Source organism: Euprymna scolopes, chromosome 9 (genome assembly GCF_053919585.1).
Source record: "Euprymna scolopes isolate OS-2025 chromosome 9, ASM5391958v1, whole genome shotgun sequence".
Lineage (NCBI taxonomy): Eukaryota > Metazoa > Mollusca > Cephalopoda > Sepiida > Sepiolidae > Euprymna > Euprymna scolopes.
Genome location: NC_136490.1, coordinates 63625131 through 63648557, shown reverse-complemented (window position 1 = coordinate 63648557; position 23427 = coordinate 63625131). Strand labels below are relative to the sequence as shown.

Below are 23427 nucleotides of genomic sequence, written 5' to 3'. Positions count from 1 at the left end.
ACGTTCAACACACGTTTGGAGAAATAGTGAGCTCGAACATATCCAGCTGCCCACTTCTGATATCGCTGCTTATCCAAACACTAGGAATGTCCATGGGCTCTACAATCTTATTTCAAAAGAAGAATCTTGAGACATCCTACGTTGTATACACCAAGCAGATATTTGAAGACTTGGATGGCATCCCCTCTCATTCGACAGAACACCAGATTTTGAAGATCCACTTGCTTCAGTCGCTCCTCGTATGAAAGATCATGCAAATCTGGAACCAATTTCGTAGCACTCCTATCCACCAAGTCTATGGTTCAAATGTCACGCATATATCGCGATGACCATACTGATGTGGGTTTGGATGGATGAGCCCCTTATCAAGAGACAGGAACATAACACGGTCCAAGTATGTAAACGAACGATGGCACATGCCAACCAACTTGTTAGCCGCACCTGCTATTTTTAGACAAGGGTTCTAAAATATTTCTACTACAGGGTGGAACGATAAATTTGTAGCCATAAAGAAAACAACACTACAGCTTCATTTTAAAACTATTATTGAGAAAATCGATTCAGGTAAGTCGATTTTGTAGTAGAGCTTACATCTATTCAAGGTAGCCACCTTCAGCCTCAATCACCGCCTGAATACGGATCCGGAACTGGGAGCATGACTTTTCACAAGCATGGAATACTCAGCGGATGGTGGCAATGAGGCTGCCTTTAGTGTTGTAAGAGGTCATGTTGGTGATGTTCTCGACGTATGACCAAACGACGTAGTCCAGCGGGTTCAGATTGGGGGAGGAAGGAGCTAGTAAGAGAAGAGTACAACGTTTAGCACTCCTTCTGAAGCCGCCCTAAGTCTCTTTGGACATGTGGGCCGGCACTAAGTCCTGCTACCACATCTCACGGTCTGCCAGCGATCACCTTATTGTACTAGGGGATCATCAGACTCTTCATCACATCCAGGTACACTTTAATGTTGACTTTCACGCTGACTTCGAAGATGTGAGATGACATAATTTGGCCTTTACTTGAAATTACATCAAAGACCATAACCGTGGCCGGAAACTTCATTGAGCAGTGCGTTGAACCGTCGGGATTTGCATTTTGAGGGTGCTGGCAATGGTCCTGTTTTCATAACTTGGATAGGCAGAGAACATGAGTTGTACAGCGGCACATCTCCGATCTCGCTCATTGAACATTGTGTTACTTTCAGACATGGTAGAAATTCTTATCGCTCTTGGGATTTGTACACAACTGGCCAACTAATAGATGGTCTGCAACAAAAAAAGAAAGCCGGTTTTCATCAAACGGAAATGGAATCATGTCGTATTTTCTAGGGCTAAAATTTCATCGTTCCACCCTGTATATGTTTTATTATCTCACATGTACGCTACTATTCTCTATAGTCTTCTTGGATAGGAGAAAACATCCGGACGATGCTCCCAAATTATGTTACGCTTTAGGACTACGGAAGCTTACGCACATCAATATTACCAAAACACCAGATTTTAAAGACAACCAGTAAATAAACAAATGAGAAATAACACAAGACGACTAAGTTATAAGTTTAAATAGAAATATTTACATAAATACGAAAGAATTTTTATCTCTACTATTATATAAAAGTCACTTTGTGCGTGTAAGTTCCTTCCTCATAATTCTGAAACAGCTGAGCCCATCTTTTGCTAATTACACACAAAGGTAATTTATATGTCTGGCAGTGTTCTTAGATGTGTTTTGTACAGAAATTCACCCGATAAGTATAGAAAATCGAAAAGATCCGACCTTAAAAATAGTCTTCATTCTCTTATACATAAAAAAAAGAATTTACAGGGAATATTTTACGTTACACCGTTGTTAGCTTGGTCGGTGTAACGTAACATATTCCCCTGTAAAAAAAAAATTTCTTTAGTGGTCCTGTACGAGAGTGTTCACCCGCTAAAAAATCACGTTTTACATCTTTTAAAAAAATTGGGGGGGGGCGATTATCATAGATTACAGATTTAAGTATCATATTAACAGAATTGTTTTTTTAAATAAATTTAATGACTTTTAAGAAGAGGGTTCACTTTCTCGTTATAACGTTCTACTTTATTGGTACCTGACAACGAAGATAAGCTCTGGATAAAGGAGTTGGCACTACACAATTTTCAGTCAGGATGTCGGATTTTAATCGTAGTGAGCAGATGATGGTAATGATTTCGGCTTACCAATTTGACTGGTCGGTTTTAATTCGGTTTGTATCATTTGAATTCACTTCTAGCTGGAAATGGAAATACTTTGAATAGCTCAAAATTTTTCATTTGAAAATCGATATTTCAATCAGGGCGCGTTTTTGCCCATCATATGATTTAAGACATTAAAAGATTTCTTCTTCTTCTTCTTCTTTTTCTTCTTCTTCTTCTTCTTCTTCTTCTTCACGTTGTCCGATCGTCAGTTTCTATAATTTGAACTGAACAGGTGAAATGTTATAAATGAAAAATCTGTAAGTTCATCTACTTCTAAGCTAAAAAGGTAAGTTTTCGGTTTTTCGTTTGTTTTTCCTTTAGATTTTCTCTCAAAGAAAAAAGCAAATTTTTTAACAAAAAGAACTTGATTTTCTTTCTTTTTTTCTGTGAAAAGAAAAACGTGAACTTTAATTGCATGAGAGAGGTTGCTTGTTTTTTTTTTGTTTTTTTTTTTGCTCAGGGTTTACATTTGTGTTAATCGTTGAGAAAAAAACACGTGGACAATCGCAAAGTATTTTTTCGCACATTCAAAGTTATATTCATTCTTTTTCTTCTCTCTTTCTAAAAGGGAAAAATAAGATACAATGGAGAATTTAAAGTCCGATTTCACACAAATGTGGAAATTTCAGATAAATATTCATAAAAAAAAAAACGAAGAAAGCTGAAAATTGATTAAAAACCAGAGTGAAGAACAACAGAAAATGGAATACAGATTTCAAAAGCTATTACTGGAACAACAAACGTAAACAAGTTTATTACTGCAAATTTTAACAAATAAAAACCAAGTGACAGAAATTAGCGTTTATATAAAACCCAGTTTTGAACACTATAGAAAATTTCATTTACGTCCGAGATAAAGGCAAGACTTTTGACTTTGGCCTCATATTTTAAAAGGTATGAGGACTTGTATAATATTGATTGGGCGGACTCTAAAAAGGTTCGTTTATTGCTTCGAAAACTTGGATCCACAGAATACAAATTTGTTTACTTGATAAACTTTTGAAATGCTTGAATTAAATCTAAAAAGATGATGACTTCTTTATATTAATGCCAATAGTCAACAAACATTGCGACGATTTTATACCCGCAAAACTAATTGCTGGTGATTTCAAATTCCTGATATACATACAAGGATTGGTATCTGCAAAAAGAAAAAAAACTGAAATTCGACGCAGTTTTAACTGAACTAGAAAACTAGACAAACCTGGCACTACAAAAGTTGATCGAAGACTGCTAACGAGTGATTAGTGTTAAAAAGAATTCAAAGGGCATTGAAGAATCCAGCGTCGCGTACATAAAAAAAGATATATAAAAAGTCAAGCAGAAAAAATAAAAAAGGGCGTTGTTCCCTCCGCGGACAGAAAAAAAAGAATTCACTGAAGTTCAAAATAAGTCACTAATTTGTCCATGTTATCGATGCGATGATCTGCATTGTGTTAAAAACTGACCATATCACACAAAAACTTGCCTGGCTTCTAACAGAATTGGACATAAAGTTCCCATTATGGGGCAACGGACAAAATTAACTTCTCTAAAGTCGATCTGAGTGACACATACCTTTAAATTCAAGTCGAGGAAAATAACTCGAAGTTGCTTTTGTATATACATCCGTAAGGAATTATTCAAACTCGAAATGTTAGCGTTTGGAGTCGAGATTTTTCAAGAAATTATGGATATTATGAAGAACGAAATTGATTTTTCGATAGCCTATCTGGATGATTATCATAATAAATAAGTCCAGAGAAAGACATCGACAACATGTCTACTAGGTATTCTCTCGAATACAAGATTTTGGATTTAAAATAAAAAAAAGGAAAATGCGAATTCTTCATGGAAGAAAAAAATATGTGGGACACGTCAGCAACAAAAATGGCAAAAGATCTTGACACAGCTGTAAAGAATATTGCCAGTTCCAAAAAATATTACTGAAGGTAAAAGAGAGCGCTCTGTTTTGGGGTTGTTTTGAAAATGGAATGTTTATTTAGCCCGTCGGACCCGACTTTGGCATTATCTACTACCAAGGCCTCATTTGGAGTCCGACGCAGCTTAGGCACCAGGGCCAGTAGGGGGAAGTGGGGTGTGCGGGGGGTCTCTAAGCTATACTTGCATGGAAACAAGTACTTTATTAGTTTATTCCTACACTAGAATACTAAAACACCTTCATTCTTACCATGGACCTATTTAAAATCAGTATAACACCTCAGCTTACGGGATGGCAGGTGACATGCATTCTATTGAAAAAGACAAATATATTTACCAAAAACAAAACAAAATTAATATTTACAAAACAAGGGGATATTTTTTTAATTATTTTTTTTATTTATATATTTTTTTATTTATAATGGGGGGGTGAGATGAGGGGAGGGGTCAAACTAAGAAACACCCAAAAAGAAAGAAAAATAAAACAAATAAAGAAAATGTCTGGGGGGGCGGGTTAGTAAGGGGACCTTCCCAACCTACTCGCTAATAATCAAATGGAGCGCCCACTGTCTTCCGTCCCCCCCTAAAGAGGAGTGAAAGCAAGCAGGTCGTTCCCTAATGGGGAGTGGGGGACCTAAGGGACCGCATTGCAGCAAAAAATAATGTACGTTTTGGGTCATCAGGGATGGACGACATCTTCCAAGATATAATACGTAAGGGGTAAAATAGACCGGGGACAAAACAAACAGATGGACTGGGCATCTTTGGAAGCTCTCCTAGTGCCGATGACAAATAAAGTGTCGGGAACAGGATCAACACTCATACTTACCCTAATAACGAACTTGTTTTCCACTCTGGTTACTCTGCCTAACTACTTTCTACCCGAGGGACTTTTGTCAAGTTCCGAAAAAATAGGGACTCCAGCACCATCCAACCAATGATTACTAGGGCGGGAAAATGAACTCGAACCTAGCGCCTCGTCGGATGCACAAATTAGTGTTGTGCACCCATCTCCTATCAAAGTCTATGCGGTGCAATCTTTTCCAATCACATCTGATATTTATTTTAAGTTGATGCTTAAAATAAACTACCAGATCGTGATCCGAAACAGATTGCCCCTCATAGACAATGCCCAGACGTGAAACCCACGTCACTAACCTAACTACGGTTAGGACCACTAGAAACACCGACCGTTTCTCCCCACCAAACGGCGGGTCCACATTGTCGACTACGTACGCTAAATCAAGTGGCACCGACCGCTTGGGGTCGATGCGAGCCGTTACCTCTCCGACATACTTCCAGAGATTCCGAACTCTGCTGCAAAGAAAGAACACGTGTTCTCTCGTCTCCTCCTCATCTTCATCATTGCAGCGTGGGCAGGGGGATGATAATATTCTATATCTCTGCAGTCCCTGGCTAGTCCATGAGATGGAAAACTCTGAATTGTTGATATGGCTACTGGCTGGCGCCCAACTCCACAGCGAGAGAACTTTCCCCCTCGATGGATACCGCCGCTCCACCAGTGGATCGTTTGCGGTTCCCACCACTAAATCCTCACACAGCCTCCTCCTAGACCGCGCAAGGTCACTGGACTCCGGCAATGCTCTAAGGGCGGCTCGGCATTCGGTGAGGAAACACGATTCCCCCGCCGGGCTTCTGCGACCTTCAGCGGCAGGGGCGGATATGAGCCGTGGAAAAGCTTGCTCCACGGCTGGTACCCAGTGCGTTTCCTCTAACAGTGTCCAACTCAGGAACGCCAATCTTTCGGCGTGCTTATGGCTCTGCAGGTCAGACATTCCTAAGCCTCCCTCGCCAAGTTTCTGCGTACAGAACTATCTACGGACATACGGCTTTCCTCCCTTCTACAAAAGTTTAAACAAGAGGCGCTCTAAAGCCTTACAGCGGTCCGCAGGCAGGGGAAGAACAGACAAGCGGTAAAGAATCAGCGGAAACACATAAGTAGCACATGCCTCCGCACGACCCTTTAAGGACAATGTCCTCCAAATCCAAGTCCCTACCGACGACTCGACCTTCGTCTGTACCTCCGATCAATTCTTGTCCAGCTGGAGTCCAGGCCCGAACCACACTCCGAGGATCTTAACCTGGCCATCCGTCCAGCCGAACGCACATGGAAGCGAGTTTTCCTGGTCCAGGCGCCCAACCGCAGACCAACGGACTTGCTGCGATTGCCTACGGCCCCTGTGACAACTTCATACTCAGCGATCGCCTCCATTACCGCTCTAATATCGCTTCGTCGTGCATCAAAAACGGTGACATCATCAACGTACGCGGACACCCTGGCAAATTTGCCACCAGGTAGAGCTATGCTGCACAGGATTGGTCTCATCGCCTCGTCCCTTAATTTGCAAAGGAAGGGCTCCAACGCAAGGACATATAACAGAGGCGACAGGGGACGGAGGGACCTCAAACGGCTCCGACAACCCACCATTTACTTGCACCACTACGGCGGGATCACGATACAGAACAGAGACCGACTTGCGGAAGTCCGAACCAAAGCCGGCGGTCTCTATAACAGATTCCAAGAAACCATGGTCGACCCTATCGAACGCCTTGGACTGATCTAAATTGATTAACGCGGATTTCGTATCGGCTTCTAAACCCTCTATGATCATGCGCACCAAGTGCAAGTTGTTTTGTATCAATCGACCCTTCACAGCATAGTTCTGCTCCGGCTCGACCAAGTCACCGATAACAACCTGCAGTCGGTTTGCAAGAAGCGAGACAAAATCTTCAACTCTGTGTTTAGCAGAGTGATGGGCCTATAGTCATCTAGATCCCCCCCACAATGCTGTTCTCCCTTCTTCAGAAGCGTGACCACTCCTTTGGTAACCTGCCCAGGGATCGAGCCATACACAAGCCAGTGGTTAAACACGCCCTTCAGGAGGGGCACAAACATGGGCGACAGCCGCTAGAACAGTTCGTAGGCCAGACCATCGAGCCCTGGAGATTTGTTATAGCAAACCTGATTCAACGCAGTAATGATCACACGCTCCGTAACCATCCCCTCGTAACTAGCCGCTCGGGCCGCAGTAAGGCGGGGCGAGCCAGCTAAATAGCTGCCAAACTCCTGTCCGCGGAGTCTGGGTAGTTGGGTGAAGCGGAAGCGCTCCTCCAAATGTTGTCAAACCCGTTGCAAATCTCTCGTGCCGATACGGGAGTGTACCCTTCCAGGTTTTTCACCTCCCAAATGTATCCGTCCGAGCCGCGTCTTAGGGCGGCCCCACGCTCAACAGCGTCAACGTTTACGGCTTCGTTGGAGACCCTTTTAATCTAGCTCTAACTCCTTGACCCGCATATCGCTTGCTAGCCAAGCGATCCAGGTCCCCCTTAACTAGAGCTAGCTCTAGGGGGTCCCCCCTGCCTCGTCCGGGTCTATGTTTTGGGGTTGTTTTGAAAATGGAAATTTAAATTTCGTTACGTTTTAATTTTTTTTAATTGTGCATGCACCAATACAATAGAAAATAATCGAAAGAATAAAATTCAACAATCATTCTTTTCATATATAAAAAACGAAAGATTTTTTTTTATATAAAAATAATTTTTTATTAACAAAAACGAAATAATTTAAATTTTAAACGAAAAAGTTAATTTCGTAAAATTTTGGATATTTTTTTTTTACATTAAGTCCAACTCACCGTTCACATTCGAAATGTCGACTTTTATAGGTTTTGCTGACAACGAAGAACGGCTTTAGGAATAAACACTCCAATCTCCCCATGTTAAAAACGGCTTTCAGAATAGACATCCTCAACCTCCTCATCTTGTGAACGGCTTCCGGAATAGACACCGCCAACCTTCCCATGTTAAGTACGGCTTTCGGAATAAACACCCTCAACCTTGTCAGCATACCTGAAAACCTATAAAACTTGACATTTTGAATATGGACAGTGAGTTTTCGATTTTGTTGGCACATGCGCAATTAAAAGAAAAAAATTAAAATGGAACGAAATTTAAATTCCCGTTCCATTTTCAAAACAACCCTAAAGCAAAGCGCTCTCAACAACTTTTATCTTACTGAATTAGAAAGATTTGGTGGGGGGGGGCGAGCTATTACCAGACATTGATTCATATATATCAGTATGAAAATACATTTATGAAAAGTGAATTACACAGAAACGTTAATGTTTCATCCCAAAATAAAATAATCATCATATTAAATTAAATATATTTTCATTCTACTATTAAGCTATACTTATATATATCGCACTGTTGAAATAAAATATGAAAATATAGATACACATGACGTAATAAGGAATGCCTGGCATTTAAAATATTAAAAAAAAATGAAGGAAAAGTCACACATTTTATAACTTTTGTAAATCTTAACACTCCAAATTTAATGTTACATTTAACTTTGTTTCGGTGATACAGACTGTTTACATGGATGCTAAAGTTCGAATCCAGTCAGTTTCACAGAAAAAAAAACTTTCAACCTTCACATGGTTCTCCTTGTATTTCTTTCTATAAAGAATTCTGATGAAAAAAATATTGGGAAAACTAATGATTATGAAGCTAATGATTAACTCATCTGATTCATGCGCTCCAGTCTGGTTTAAATGTGGTTCGGTCTTCATTTAACGTCTCTCGTTCCGATCGTTGTAAGTTTAGCTAATCGATCAGATTCATAATTATTCCCATGGCTTATAGTTTTCATTGGTCAATTTCACACACGCGCGCGTGCGCGCACGCACACACATCCACACACACACACACGCACACACATTTTGTATCTATTATAAACCGGAGTGTGAGAAATGGGGGTGGGGGTAAGAAGAGAGAGGGCGTGGGGGTAAGAAGAAAGAGAGAGAGAGAGGGTGTGATAAGAAGAGAGAGAGGAGTGGAGGTAATAAGAGAGAGATGGGGGTGGGGGTAATGGGTGAAATAAGAAAAAGATTATTGTATTATTTATACTGTTACAATTACCTTGTGAGTTTCGGTCTGGATTCAGCGGCATCGTTACGTCGAACCTCGTTGGTATGCGACTAATTGCTTCGGGTGTGAAACTCCAACATACAGGAAAATGATCGGGTGCTTCGGGCACATCAGCAAAAGACTCATTCAGAAACATTGCCATTCCACCGACATTGTGTATTTCAATATGGCAATGCATGAACCACAGACCTGGGTTATCGGCTTTGATCCGAATAACAGCATATCCTCCAGAGGGTATAATGAGGGTGTCTTTCAACGGGGCTTTTATTAATTTCAGACCAGGAATATTATCTCCACCCCAGTTGCTGTTTGTCCAGGCGGCATCGTTACAATAATTCTTGGTTGGATCACCTCGGCAATCAATATCCGGGTTCACGCTCATTATTTCGCCAGTTGTTATGTTATATGTAGGGTAGCCCATTTTTACAACAGAAAACGAATGCCCGTGCATGTGGACCGGGTGATCGAAACCTTTACCACTTCCCATGTTTAAGAGGATCATTTGGATGGTATCGCCTCTCTTCAGTTTCAGAGAATGGGTGCAACTACATATCCGATCAACCCCGCAGTCTTGCTTGTCGCATAATGTGTTTACTTCGTCCGGCTGGTATAGTGGATTTACAGACGGTTGCACGTATTGGCGTCCGTTGATCGAAGCTGGCGTGTGGCCGGGTTCGCCGGGAAAGGCGAAATTTAGAAAATATTCTTTCCATTTTTCGCTTTCGATACGCGGCACTTCATAATCAAAAGCTGAGTTCATTTCAGACAAAATGATGCAGTCTTTATATTCGTTCATCGGATAAAACGAAAAAGGACAATTCAAAACATTACATGGCGCATTTTTCGAGCAAATTTTATTTGCAGAGTTTGGTTCTTCGTTATTGATTCCATCGTAATGCAGAATAGCTTCGAATGTGTGGTTTTTGTCAATTTCTGTCGTTTTTCCACGGATCCAGTAGTTCCCAGGTGTCTGGTTGGCCGTAATGATAAAATCGAACCGTTCTCCGGGGTTTATAATAAAGATGTCAAATGTACGTGGTTCCAGTTCAGAACCATCAGAAGAGACAATCTGAAGCTCATGACCGTCCACGGAGATCTGAAACGGATAAAGAACGCCAGCCGCGATTACTCTAAAACGATACTGCGTTCCTTGTTTAACTGTGAATTTAGCAATGGGTCCTCCGTTGTTAACACCTGGACTACTATAAAATCGACCACGTCCATTTACCAAACCAGATTGAAAATTAAAGAGACTAAATTGAGCTTTGTCGAATGAATATGTATTTGTGAGTTTCTTCTGTTTAACATACATACCGTACATGATCTTAAGCTGATCGGTGTCAGAGTCCCAATCATGATTGTAATCGGTGACGACCATAAGATGTTCGGGCATCGACACTGACGTTCTGTTCCGGATGATAAATGCCCCATAAAGTCCCATGCTCCTTTGTGGTCCCATATGGGAATGATACCAAAATGTACCCGTTTGTGTCACATTAAACTTATATGTGAACGATTGAGAGGGTCCTATAGGACACTGGGTTACATAGGGGACACCGTCCATAAACGGCGTGCCTTTCTGCTCCAATCCGTGCCAATGAATGGTAATGCTACTTGTGTAGAGTTGATTCTCAACGTTGATAATTACGGTTTGACCCAGGTAAACTTCAATTGCCGGACCTGGAATAGTTCCGTTAACCGCCACAACTTTTCGTGACTCAGTGTAACCATCTAAGGTGATGACGTCATCTATTGGAACCGGGTTCGCTGCACTCGTGTTAACGACTTCAACCGGGTAGAGTTTACCATCCACAGCTTTCATGAGATGTTTTCCTTTCATCATTGTCAGGTGATACGCAACAATAAACTTGTATTCGCAAACATCTGCTTTTATGTCACACGGTTTTGCATCAGACAACGTCAGCAGCAAAATGATGATGGAAGTTATTCCGAATGATACGAATTGAATTCGATCGACCTAGATATAAAAAATAACAAATAAAGCATTAGAATCATACAATAAGCAATAGCATATGTATTTAGGCATCTTTTGTGAAAAAAAAAACTGATACGGGCTGCTCGATCAGCAACTAACAGGAGTTTACGCTGATTCGGCTGATTTCTCAAAAGAAAAGAAAAAACAAATTAAGCATTAAACTCGTGTAATAATCTGCAATGCGTATATTGAAGTGGAAGAGATAGAATAAATAAAATCGACAAACATTACATCTTTATCTGTTTTTATTTTTTTTTCTTTCACTTTACAAACTCAATCATGCTCTGTGAAGTAAAAACAAAAACAAAAAACAACAAATTTTCTCTACAAAATAACTAAACAAAACACCATAAAGATTTGAAGCTATAAAAAAAATTGACACATACAGTTTTTTTTCCCAAAGTTATCCGAATAGACATTCTTGAAGTGTGTAATTAGAGTCCTTATATTGCTCGCACCGAGGATTGAAACTTCGTCCTTCAGAGGAATATTACTTAGAACCGATTACTGAAGGCGGTCATGGCTGACATTATTAGAGAAAGCTCAAAAGAAAAGAAAAAAAAACATATTAAGCATTAAACTCGTGTAATAATCTGCAATGCGTATATTGGAGCAGCATCCTACCCAGAAGAGATAGAATAAACAAAATCGACAAATATTACCTCTTCGATATTCATCTGTTTTTATTTATTTATTGTTTTTTCTTTCCCTTTATAAACTCGATCATGCTCTGTAAAGTAAAAACACAAACAAAAAACAATTTTTCTCTACAAAATAACTTTTTAAAAATAGCATAAATATTTGAAGCTATGAAAAAGTGAAAATTATCCGAACAGATCTTCCTGAAGTGTGTAATTATATTCCTTACGTCGCCTGCACCGATGATTGAAACTTCATCCTTCAGAGAACTATCACTTAGAACCGATTACTGAAGACAGTCATGGCTGACGTTACGAGAGAAGGCTATCTTCGTGTATTAAATAAAAGGTTCCGTTCGAAATTCCGTGCAGATTTCTGCGTTCAGCAGAAAGATTTCCGAGCAACAAGATACACCTGAAGAAGGTCTGAGGTTATATCGGTCGAATCGTTGTGGAAATTACATACAAGGTGAGAAAAGTAGTTCGAATAATTCAAATAATACAAAATATTGACTTACATATGTTTATCGTTCAGAAAACAAATATTAAATCAAACTTACCATTGTGGTTTTCTGTTAAACGCAAAAAGTGAAGTTTTTCTCCTAAAATAAAATGCAAAAATACACATAAGTCAATAAAGAAACAAAGATTACATTATCACAAACATTGTACTTTGAAAAAGTGCTTCACCCTCTCAATCTGTATCATCCAATATATATAAAGGACAATAAGTCTGATTCGCAACTTTAAACCTATACATCGATATTTGATTCTGACAAGCGGTTTTGTTTGCTTTTATTCTAGAAACATGTTCTTTATACTAAAAAGTCATTAGCTTTGGTTTCTGTCACAAAATAATTATTCTAACTCGGAAGATTGTTAGATTAGGGAGACATTTCATTAATAACCTAACATATAAAACTGATAAAAATTAAATGCCAACATTTCTTCACGTCTGTTTAACTTCGGATAAAAAATTATTTAAGAGACATATTAATTTATTTATTTATTTATTAAAGTTGATTTATATAACAAAAACTCTATAATTTGTTTAAGAATAATTTATTTACGAAACCCATTTATGTATGTCGTCTTATTTGAGAGATATATATATTTATTTATTTATTTATTTATTAAAGTTGATTGTAATAAAAACTATATAATAATTTGTTTACGAAACCCATTTAGTATGTCGTCTTTATGAAATGCTACAATAGATCTTCGTTAGAACTTTTGGATATTTTATGGCTAATTTGTGGATTAGAGTTATGCTTTTGCGGCCTTCTTTTAAAACACATAAAACTGGTAATAAATTATATGATATTACATTTATATAAATGAAACAATAGATGTATGTCTGAGTAAATATCTAATGGGTAAACTCTTAAACTACTGGTCACAAAACACTAAAATTTTCAGGAAATAATATTCATGCACCAAGGATGGTTTATAGCGAGTAAATTCTTTGTTTACATGCGTACATCTTTACGCATTATTCATGCCAAATTGACAAATATTAACAGCAAATTGACAAATGTTGATTCAAACTATATGACATGTTAGTATTTGTGCGCATGCTCAGATTCAATTCACTCATTTAAGTTGTTTACTAGTGTGTTTACGCCTTTATATTTGTGTAGGAATCAGGAAAAACTGCAGAGTCATTCAGACGTCATTTCTCTTTTAATTAGGGTGTAGGTGGGGACGACATGAAATTATCATCGCACACATTGTCAGCAGTTTTAATAAGAGGTCATCTTCTACTTTTTATTCAAGTAAAATCGAAAGTTATCACCATCATTCATTACCGGAAGTTAACCCCACTGTCTATCATTCTACTCCCGAATGATAGGCGGGGGGGGGTAACTGCCGATAATGACATCATTGTTCTTCAAATTATGGTGTTAAATGGAGGACAACTTGAGATTATCATCACATGGATTTGGGAGTGTTTAAGTGAGACAACCCTCCCAGACATAATATCTTTCTGTTTCTTCGAGTAAGGATGGGGGTGATAGGCAGAAGTGGTATCTTCCTGTGATGTCGTAATTCCTCTGATAATTATGGTGGTAAGTGGGGCAACTTGAGATTTTCATCACATGGCAAGTGTTTCGATGAGACAGTTCTCCCAGATATCTCCTCTTGCTTATTCTAGTTGGAGAGGGGTGAAAGGCATGGGCGTAAATTTCGGTGATTACGTAATTACTCTTCAAATTATGGCGTTAAATGGGGGACAGTTTGAGATTATCATCACATTGATTCCATCCATATCCCTTGAGCCCCTAAGGGGCATATGCCATTTACAACTTTGTAGATGCTTTTGTAGCGACTGAGTTATTTTTACGGGGTGAGGGTTCTGGCCCCACGCCTAACCTTCCCAGAAGGTACATACAGCGCCTAGCCTTCCCAAATTGTCACCCATCTGGAACTGGCCAGGCTCAATGTCGCTTAACTTCCAATGTGTCAACGTGATTGTGCCGTACATCACATGGATTGGCGAGTGTTTTAATGGGATAATCCTCCCAGAGATTATCTCCTCCTGGTTATTCGAGTACGGGAGGTGATGGGACAGCGGGCAGCAACTTCCGGTGATGGCGTCATTTCTCTTTAAATTATAGTTGTATGTAGGGGACAACTTGAGATTATCATCAAATGGATTGGCGAGTTTTTAATGAAACAATCCGCCCAGATATTATCTCCTCCTTTTTTTCGATGACGGGGGCTAATAAGCTGAGGGGTTACTTCCGGCAATAACGTCATTACTCTTCAAATTATGGTGTTAAGTGGGGAACGACTTCAGATATCATGACATGGATTAGCGACTGTTTTAATATGACAATCCTCCTATACTTTATCTTTTCCTTTTTATTCGAGTCGGGGAGATAAGAGGAGTTACTTCCGGTTATTATGTCATTCTTCATCAAATTATTGTGGGAAATGGGGGAGGATTTGAGATTATAAAAGAGCCCAATACCTAGATAGAGTAGGTGTGTTTAAGCGCAGCGTGTCCTGGAAGAAATAATTACTCTGTCTTTTGTTATTGTATTGTGTTATAGATTACTTATTTATTATATTTTTTACAAGAATATCACTTTTCATATTACTTTTCATGCTTGCATTTTTCAATTGTAATCCATGATTTTTTCCAGGCTTCCAAGTAATTCAGTTGTTCTTTGTTTAATTTCAGTCTTATATTTTAGCCCCCCCCCCCATAAACCTAACATACACATATGTAATAATAATGTACGCCATTCGTCTATTTCAATAAAATCCCCCAATTATCTCCCTTTAATTCTGTCTGTTTAACTTGTTACTTCTCTTTTCGTGACAGCAGTGAATTAGTAGCAACAGTAGTCACTGAAGCGACATCGTTGCTATGAAACCGGTCATAAAATACGTTGCTGACCTCCTTACGTCTTTTTACGATTTTGAACACCACTAAATTCATAATTTTTGTTTTACTGAACGAAAATTAAAAAAAAAAATTTTAATATAGCTTAGAAGGTGATCTATAAACTGTAAATATTGCTGGTCCAAAAATGACTGAGTGTAAAGCTTTAAACCAGTTCTAAATGACTAAACCTGCCAGTTAACCATATATTCAATCACTATATGTCTTTCTATTAACTGTCTGCCGGTTTCTCTGTCGGTCTCCATATTTTCAAACTCTTTCTCCAGCAAAACAAAAAATCACAGAGCAGCGCCAGAGGTCTCATTCTTTTATGGTTTTTTTTCGGTTAAAATTGTTTTAAAGGGGTCAAAAAATAGGTTAAATCTGGAAAAATCGTCAAAGATTTTGGGCATTCATCTTAGTTTATTTTTAATTTTTTTAATTTTTTATCTGTTTATATGCGTGTCACGTTGGTACAGTGGTAACGTTGCCAACTTTAAAAGCTACAGTTTCTGTTTCGATTCTAGCTGATAGCACATGTAATTTTTTTTTTTTTTTTTTTTTTTACTTTTGAAATTACGATTCTAAAATACGAAATCTGGATAAATAAAAATGTCTTTAAGCGTATTTTGCGTCGGAACAAAGCCGTCCCATCCCGCTAGTGCTTTTATATATATATATATATATATATATATATATATATATATATATATATATATAGCTTCAAATTTGTGAATATCAAAACCAAAGCAAAATATGATGAAAGTAAAAATAAAATAGATAAATCCCATAATTTATTATACCATACCTGTTCGCACTGAAATACTTATCACAATATGTGGATCTATATTAAAAAAACCTTGTTAAACTTTGTGACATATTTCCATTCTATGGAGGTCAGGTGCGAACAAACACCCCATAATTTTATTATACCATATTTCTTCAAACTGAAACATAATTATCAAAGTATACTTACGCAGATAGATATGAAAAGTCTTTATTAAAGTTTGTGCCTATTTCCATTCTATGGAGGCCAGGCGCGAACGCAGACCCCACAATTTTATCATACCATCCCTATTTAAGTTAAAACATACTTATCAAAGTATTATTATGTACATCTATATCAAAAACACTTGTAAACGTTTTTTTTTGTTGTTTTTGTTTTTTTTTTGTTTTTTTGTTTTTTTTAATTCTTGATGCTCTGGTGACCTGCAATCAAAGCTGCATCTATTGCTATGACCCAGGGACCAAGAGACAGAGCCCCTAGTGGAAGCATGTTGGCTCTCCCAGACCTAAGAAAGCAAGACGGAAAAAATCTAACCAGAAACTTATGATGATCTCTTTTTTGACAGTACGGGGAATATCAACATGCACTGGGTTTCCACGGGATAGACAGTCAGCAAGGAATATTATGTTGAGGTTTTAAGGAAGGAATTCCGTCGAAAGAGGTCGGCACTCTTCAAATTGGGTCAGTGGAATTTCCACCGGGATATATATGGCATAATCACGTTGACACACCGGTTCTCTTAGGCTTGGCTGGTACCAGATTTGGGGACTGTTTGAGAATTCTAGTCGCTGTGTGTGTGCTCTCCGCTTATCTCGGCATTGTTTCAAGTGGTCCTGGACCTCCACTTGTTACTGGTATTTAACAATGCTGACTCACACGATTTGATATATTTTGATTTGTTAAATTCCTGAATTCAACCCGAGACTTTTTTCATTAATTGAATTCCATGACATATTTTCTTGATTGTTCGATGATCTCTGTGTAAAGTCTTTAGAAATTTGAAGCGAAGATTTTCCTTTGCTAATTTCTTTGATTATATAGTTTGCTTATTTTGTTTTGTATTTTGTTTTTCATCCATTGTTAGTTTGTTTTGTTTTTTTACGAGCCATAATACTAAATTCTAGTTTTTGCAAATAATCTCTTGGCACTACAAATTACTCAATATACTAAATATTGAAATTCTACAAATTTACTCATAGTCTTCTTAATATTATAATATACGCCTTAACATGACTCACATGATAGGGTAATATATTATTATATTGAAATTTAAAACTGGGACTTAACTGCTTTCATACTTACTCGCTATACAAAATACAATTTTTTTCATTCGGTAACACATATCTTTGAATTTAACAAAAAAATTTTGACAATACTCCTTTTGCATATAAATTCTAGCCGTAGTTTATATATATATATATATATATATATATATATATATATATATATATATATATATATACTTTGACAGCAAGTCATTATTTATGCATGTCTGATTAAACACGACTGAGTTCGTTATTTTTTTCAATTTTGCCGGTAATCGTTTCTTTTCAATTTGCCGAGCGGTCTTGTTTGCTTTTACTGGTAGATTCTATATAGTATGGCGTCCAGTTGTTGTCGTTCAGCCATATTCTCTACGCTTTCTATCGATACTTCCGATCATCCCCAGAAGTTGTTGTTGTTGTTGTTGTTGTTGTTGTTGCTGTTATTGTTGTTGTTGTTGTTGTTGTTGTTCTTCTTCTTCTTCTTCTTCTTCTTCTTCTTTATCGAGGTTTGGGTGTATTTATAGTTAATTCTATTTTATTTTATACTATCAGTTCATTCCAGCTTTGTTCGGGCCCAATGTACTGTTCATAACTTGCCCTATGTATGAAATCCTTTTATGTAAACTTTAAATGTTTAAACCAAAAATTGTCTAGGTAATTTGGTAGATACCACAGAGGTAATTTTTTTAAAACTTTCAACCCAATTTTGACCTCTTAACATTTATTATTTTGTCCTCAAATCAAAATAAAAAGTTTGAGCCATATCCAAGCTACCTAGATCTAAAATTTCAAGTGTTTAAACCCATAACTGGCGGAGGAGTTTTGTAGAATCTGCAAAGGTCAACTCTTTCAACTTTTACTTTTGGCAGGGAAATTTTCGCTTCCAAACTGATTAAAATGCTTGCCGCATGTCTGAATACCCGTTATGTACAATTTCAAATGTTTAGACCAAAAATTGGCTGAATAGTTTGCTAGATACCACAAAGGTAAAATCTTTTGGCAGCTCAATGTTCGACCAAACCGATTAAAAAGCTTGCCTTATCTCTGAATACCCTTTATGTAAAAATTAAAATTTTGAGACCAGAAATTGCTTGAGCAATTTGTAGAGTAAGCAAAGGTCATTTTTTTTATTCTAACCCCCTAAAATTTATTGTTTTAGGCTCAAATCAAATTAAAAAGGTTTGACCTATGTTCAATTGACCTACATTTAAAATTTCAAGTGTTTAGACCCAAAATTGGCTGAGGAGTTTGGTAGAAGTTTCAATATATATATATATATATATATATATATATATATATATATATATATATATATATATATATGTTTTATTTTTTATTATCGTATCTTTCTGTTAAGTTACATTATTGTTTCGGCTACACGGCCTTTTTTTGCCGTCTGTAACGTCCTCAGACTTTTACAGAAATGTTCGCTATTTTGGGATGAAAGAGTGAATGGGGTCGGGGGGGTGTTTGCAAACCTCCCCTGACCTCATTTACTCTTCCACTCTTTCAATAGCATAAACCACTCTTCCAATAGTATAAACCAATTTGAATGAAAGACTCCACTGTAATTTGAAGCTCTGTGAAATTTTAGAGCTAGTTTTGAATGGCCAACTTATAGACAACTTCAAGTTAAGTACGATCACAAAATCGGAAATCACCAGGAACACTACGTAGATCCAAATGCAGGTGTGCACACTCAAAAAATTGATCAAGACCACTGTGTAGCAATCTTAAATGACATTAAACTACTTTTTGTTAATTAATATTTTTACTAAATTAGTGCTTTAATTTTGCAATATTGACGATCGAAGTTAATTCTGATTGTTTGAAGTTCGTTTTATGGATTTTCAGCATGTTTCATAGAATAGAATAAAATAATGTCAGGTATTATGTTTTTTTTTTATCCTCCTTTGGTAAGAATCACCTTAGAGCCGAAAAATAGGGTAGGAATCACAGTATAGTAGAACTTTGAGAGCAAGAATTACGCTATAGTAGCATCCAGTAATGTTTGTAAAAATAAAGAAATTTATAGCACAGATGTACATCTATTTACTTGAGAGTCACCACTTATCAATGCCCGAGGGCAACTCGAGGATAAGGGTTAATGAATGTAAGGTGGTAGTGTAATAATCACTAATGGTATGAATTGGGTAGAATTTGATTATTTATGGATACGCCTAAACAAGAACTTGTTTACATTAAATTTGAGGTCTACCATGTTGTATTTAACTGGGAAGCATGCCAGCAGAACAGTGTTCTAAAGGTGAGTAGTTTTGGGAAAGGTATTGAGCACTATTTTATAAATGCTGGAATTTCATTGAATTGATATCTATAAAACAACAGAATACCCTCTCCCATGATGAATAAATTAATTCCCTCGAAGAGATAAGTTTTGTGCCACATTTATGTTCCCTACGTTTAAAATCGTACAAAGCTTTATGCCTAAAATCCTTATTCCAATGTTGAGCAAAATCCTTTACATGACTTTGATTCTAGAAAATGTATCAAATATAAAAATTAAATCTTAATGATATTTAAAGAGGACATGAAATTCGGGGAATCTTAATAAATCTGAAATATCAAATGCGCCCAAATTATACTGTAACATAGTGCGAACGTGTGTATGCAAATGTATACGAAATGAAGTCACCGGTAAAGAAAAAAAATTACAATAAAAAAGAGATGTATACCACGTTCGAGATCATGTGAGAAGTATGGATAACGCTTAAAAATTTTAAATATCTTCTAGATTATTACAAACTAATAAAATATTTTTTAAATAATAAGTAGTCCAAGCAGTTATTGCATCTGAACGGCGCTCTTTAGAAAACATAACGAAATGTTATATCCTGATGATTGTCAAAAACCTTGACTAAACTCAATCTTTTCATCGTAATGAGGTTCAGATTATTTCATACCCACTTTAAAATGTTCTTAATTATCCATTTGAACCCGACATAACGAACTCATCCCTCCATCCTAAAAGAGAAGATATTCACGAAGTAGATTTCGTTTAAAATGTTATGCTATTTTATATGTTTTTTTTTACTATCTCCCCTAGAGGCAAACAAAAACTCAAGATCAGTTTTTAATGTGAACAATAACACTCCCCTAAATACGGATATTCTGTATCCGAATAGATAAATAACATATATAATACAATTGAAGTTCTTTTCTATTCATTGTCTATTTTTCGTTTGTAGCTACAACGTGTTTATTCCCGGATTACGTTACAATACCGCCACCTAAACTCCTTATAAATTTGGATACCAATAGTCCCTTCTGGTCGAACAGATGCTAAACATTAATCTAAGACAAAAAGCCAAAAAGTAAACATCTTTCTTAAATATATAAATAATAACGACGATAATATAAGTATTGTTTATAATCACCAAATGAAATGGGAGCGTAGCGGTTTAAGTCCTAGGCCAGATGATTAATTGTCCAAAAACATCGCGAAACAACAATTATGAAGATGGGGAAACAGTCCGCAAATAAATTGATAAAGTAATCCGAAAACTTTTTTGAAACAAAAATTAATGGGAATAGAATTTACATTTTGTTGAACAATTTCTTGGCAAATATAAAACTAGGTAAATCTAAAAAGCAAACACTATGCTCACTTAAAATTGAAATTTAAAAAAAACAAACAATTAAAATCTAGAAGTTTAAAATACAAATAACGCCAAGTCTTTTGGAAAAATAATAAATCGTGGTCCATTCCTATTTTTGATATGATAAATGTATATTTTTTAGATGAGAATTTATAATTATTTTTTATATTATTTGGACTATTGATGATGGTCGGAGTTTACATCGGCCGAAACGTCGTTAAAAATTACGAAGATGAGAATAATATCAAAAGAAAAAACGGAATGGATCCGGATTTATTAATAATTATTTTTTTAAGACTTGGCACTATTTGCATTTTAAATTTATAGCGGCTGTGTTCGTTGGGAAAGCAAATAAACCAAACATTTTTTTTTTTGTATTATTTGGATTATTGATGATGGTCTGCGGTTACATCGGCCGAAACGTTGTTAAAAAAGTTAACAAGATAAGAATAATTGCTCAAATAATACAAAAATTAATTATAAATTCTTATTTCAAAAATATACTTCTATCATATCAAAAAATAACGGAATGGACCCTGATTTATTAATAAACCTTTTTTTTTAATGCTTGGCACTATTTGCGTTTTAAATTTCTAAATATACGTTGGGGAAGTAAATAAAGCACACATTTTTCACTATTAACCAATGACATCCAGTGTGAGTGTACTTGAAGATGGTCGGAGGTTGCATCGGCCAAAACGTCATAAAAAATAACCAAGATGAAAATAATAGTCAAAACATAATTATAAGTCCTCATCTAAAAAAATAAATATACATTCATCATATAAAATAAAAATCTTGTACCCTGAAAATGTATGTAGTGTTATATCAGAGATATAATCTTCAAAGTAATTAAGTAATAAATATGTTAGAAGGGGATGGGCTTTGTTAATTCACCAAACAAACAAATATATCATTCAAGAAAAGCGATGTCATATCGCCATACCTCAGTATTCGTCCGATCTGCAGCGGTGGCTGGTCTTCCAGTTTCTGATCGGTCAATCTGTTGAACAATTTACTTTTAACCAGATTTGAATACATCCGCATTCTAAAGAACGCTGCACGACCGTTGATAATTTGTCTCAATTACTCATTGTGTTTTGTATGCCCACGTATATACAGATGCTCACATAATCTGTAGGTAACGTATTTTTTATGAAAATCGCTTCAGACAAAGAATAAAGCCAATTCATGTAAAGAACTAAAAACAATACTACTTCAAGGTCCAAAGTTAGCCAACGATAAGTGTAAGATGGATAGATTCCGACCCAGCAAACAGAATTTTTTCTAATGCATTCATGACCTAAAATTTTCATCTCTCTCTTGTAGATATTTGCGGTATAAGACTCTAAAATAGCAACCTTTGTGTGAATGTGCGTCAGAAGCAGAGATGCATCATTGAATTCCTGGTAAAAATGCGTTGAGAATTGTGGTGACTATATAGAAAAAATAAATTCTGGGGTACAAAAGGTAATTCGTTTTAATGGCACCACCACCATCTTCGTAGACCTTTAACCTTTTTAGTTAAAAAAAATAAAAGGCTTTACTTTCGGAACGACCCTTGTATGACATAGCTGGCTCCAGACATACATATACAGCCATCATTCATCGCTGGAAAAAGTGTATTCAGAATGGTGCTGAGTGTATAGAAAAATAAATTCTGGAGCACAAATGTTCGCTTGTTTTAATGGTATCACTCTCGTCTTCGTAGTTCTTCAACCATTGAAGTTTTAAAAAATAGGAGACTTTACTTTTGGCACGATCCTCGTATATAAAATATTCGTGAGATCCGAGTTGGACCCCGAGGTTTATAATTTGAAGCAATATTCTTTTACTAAATTTAAAAGCAATCTATTCCGACTCAACGATTATATTAGTTTAATAATGTTCTCTCTTATCTAATGTTATATACTATAATCTATATAATTTAATTAATCATCTCATTGATACCTTTTCAGATATTTTGACCTCACAATATACCCCCCCTCCAGCCAGGGTTAAACTGGCTTCCTCCGAAGAAGAAAGTTTCGTTGGAATATTATATTCACAAGCGGTCGCCAGCTGCATGCATACTTAATATATAAATTGCTACCATGAATTAACAATATGATGTTACTGTAGCCCAATTTTACATCTTTTTTTGTTTGTTTGTTTTTTGTTGTTGTTGTTTTTTTTTTTTTTTTCGGGGAAAAATTATTTGGTCTACTATGTATATGGATGACGGATTCTCTTGTTTATGTATACATATCTAGATATGTGCAGACGTTTATGTGTATGTATTTGGATGTAGCTGTTTGCATCTATATCCTTGAATGAAGGTGTATTCGTAGTGCATATATTTTTGCTTCTGTGGGAGTGTTTTATTATATATGCTTCTTATGTATGTATACGTATATTTATAAGGTTGTGTGTATATATGCATGTGTATATAAATGCATGTGTATACCTACATATGTATATGTATCCCTTTACCTTTCTCTGTCTTTATATGTGTGTGCGCGAGCGTATCATTAGAAATCCATTCCAAAAACAGAAGACGTATTTATTTCACGCTCATAGTATTTTGTTCGTATGCTAATGTAGTACGTCTTACACATCTTTCGTTGAATAGCGGAAATTCAGCAACTCATCAGAGACCGAT

General features: G+C 36.6%; 1 protein-coding gene across 3 annotated transcripts in view; it reads right to left on the bottom strand.

Annotated features, from left to right (window-relative positions):
• LOC145284555 (uncharacterized) overlaps nucleotides 1-22972 on the bottom strand; it is a 25083-nt gene extending 2111 nt beyond the window's left edge. The window contains exons 1-5 of one of the 3 annotated variants that reach the window (XM_080133468.1): nucleotides 21733-22971; nucleotides 12287-12328; nucleotides 11751-11818; nucleotides 9084-11070; nucleotides 7779-8017 (exon numbers count right to left, since the gene is read on the bottom strand). In XM_080133468.1, coding sequence (XP_079989594.1) covers nucleotides 8001-8017; nucleotides 9084-11070; nucleotides 11751-11765 — 2019 coding nt within the window. In that variant the 5' untranslated portion in view covers nucleotides 11766-11818; nucleotides 12287-12328; nucleotides 21733-22971 and the 3' untranslated portion in view covers nucleotides 7779-8000. Of the gene's footprint in view, nucleotides 1-7778; nucleotides 8018-9083; nucleotides 11071-11750; nucleotides 11819-12286; nucleotides 12329-21732 lie in introns of those variants that run through there. The other 2 variants (XM_080133466.1, XM_080133467.1) reach the window with 2 other exon arrangements.
• Nucleotides 22973-23427: the final 455 nt, after the last annotated feature.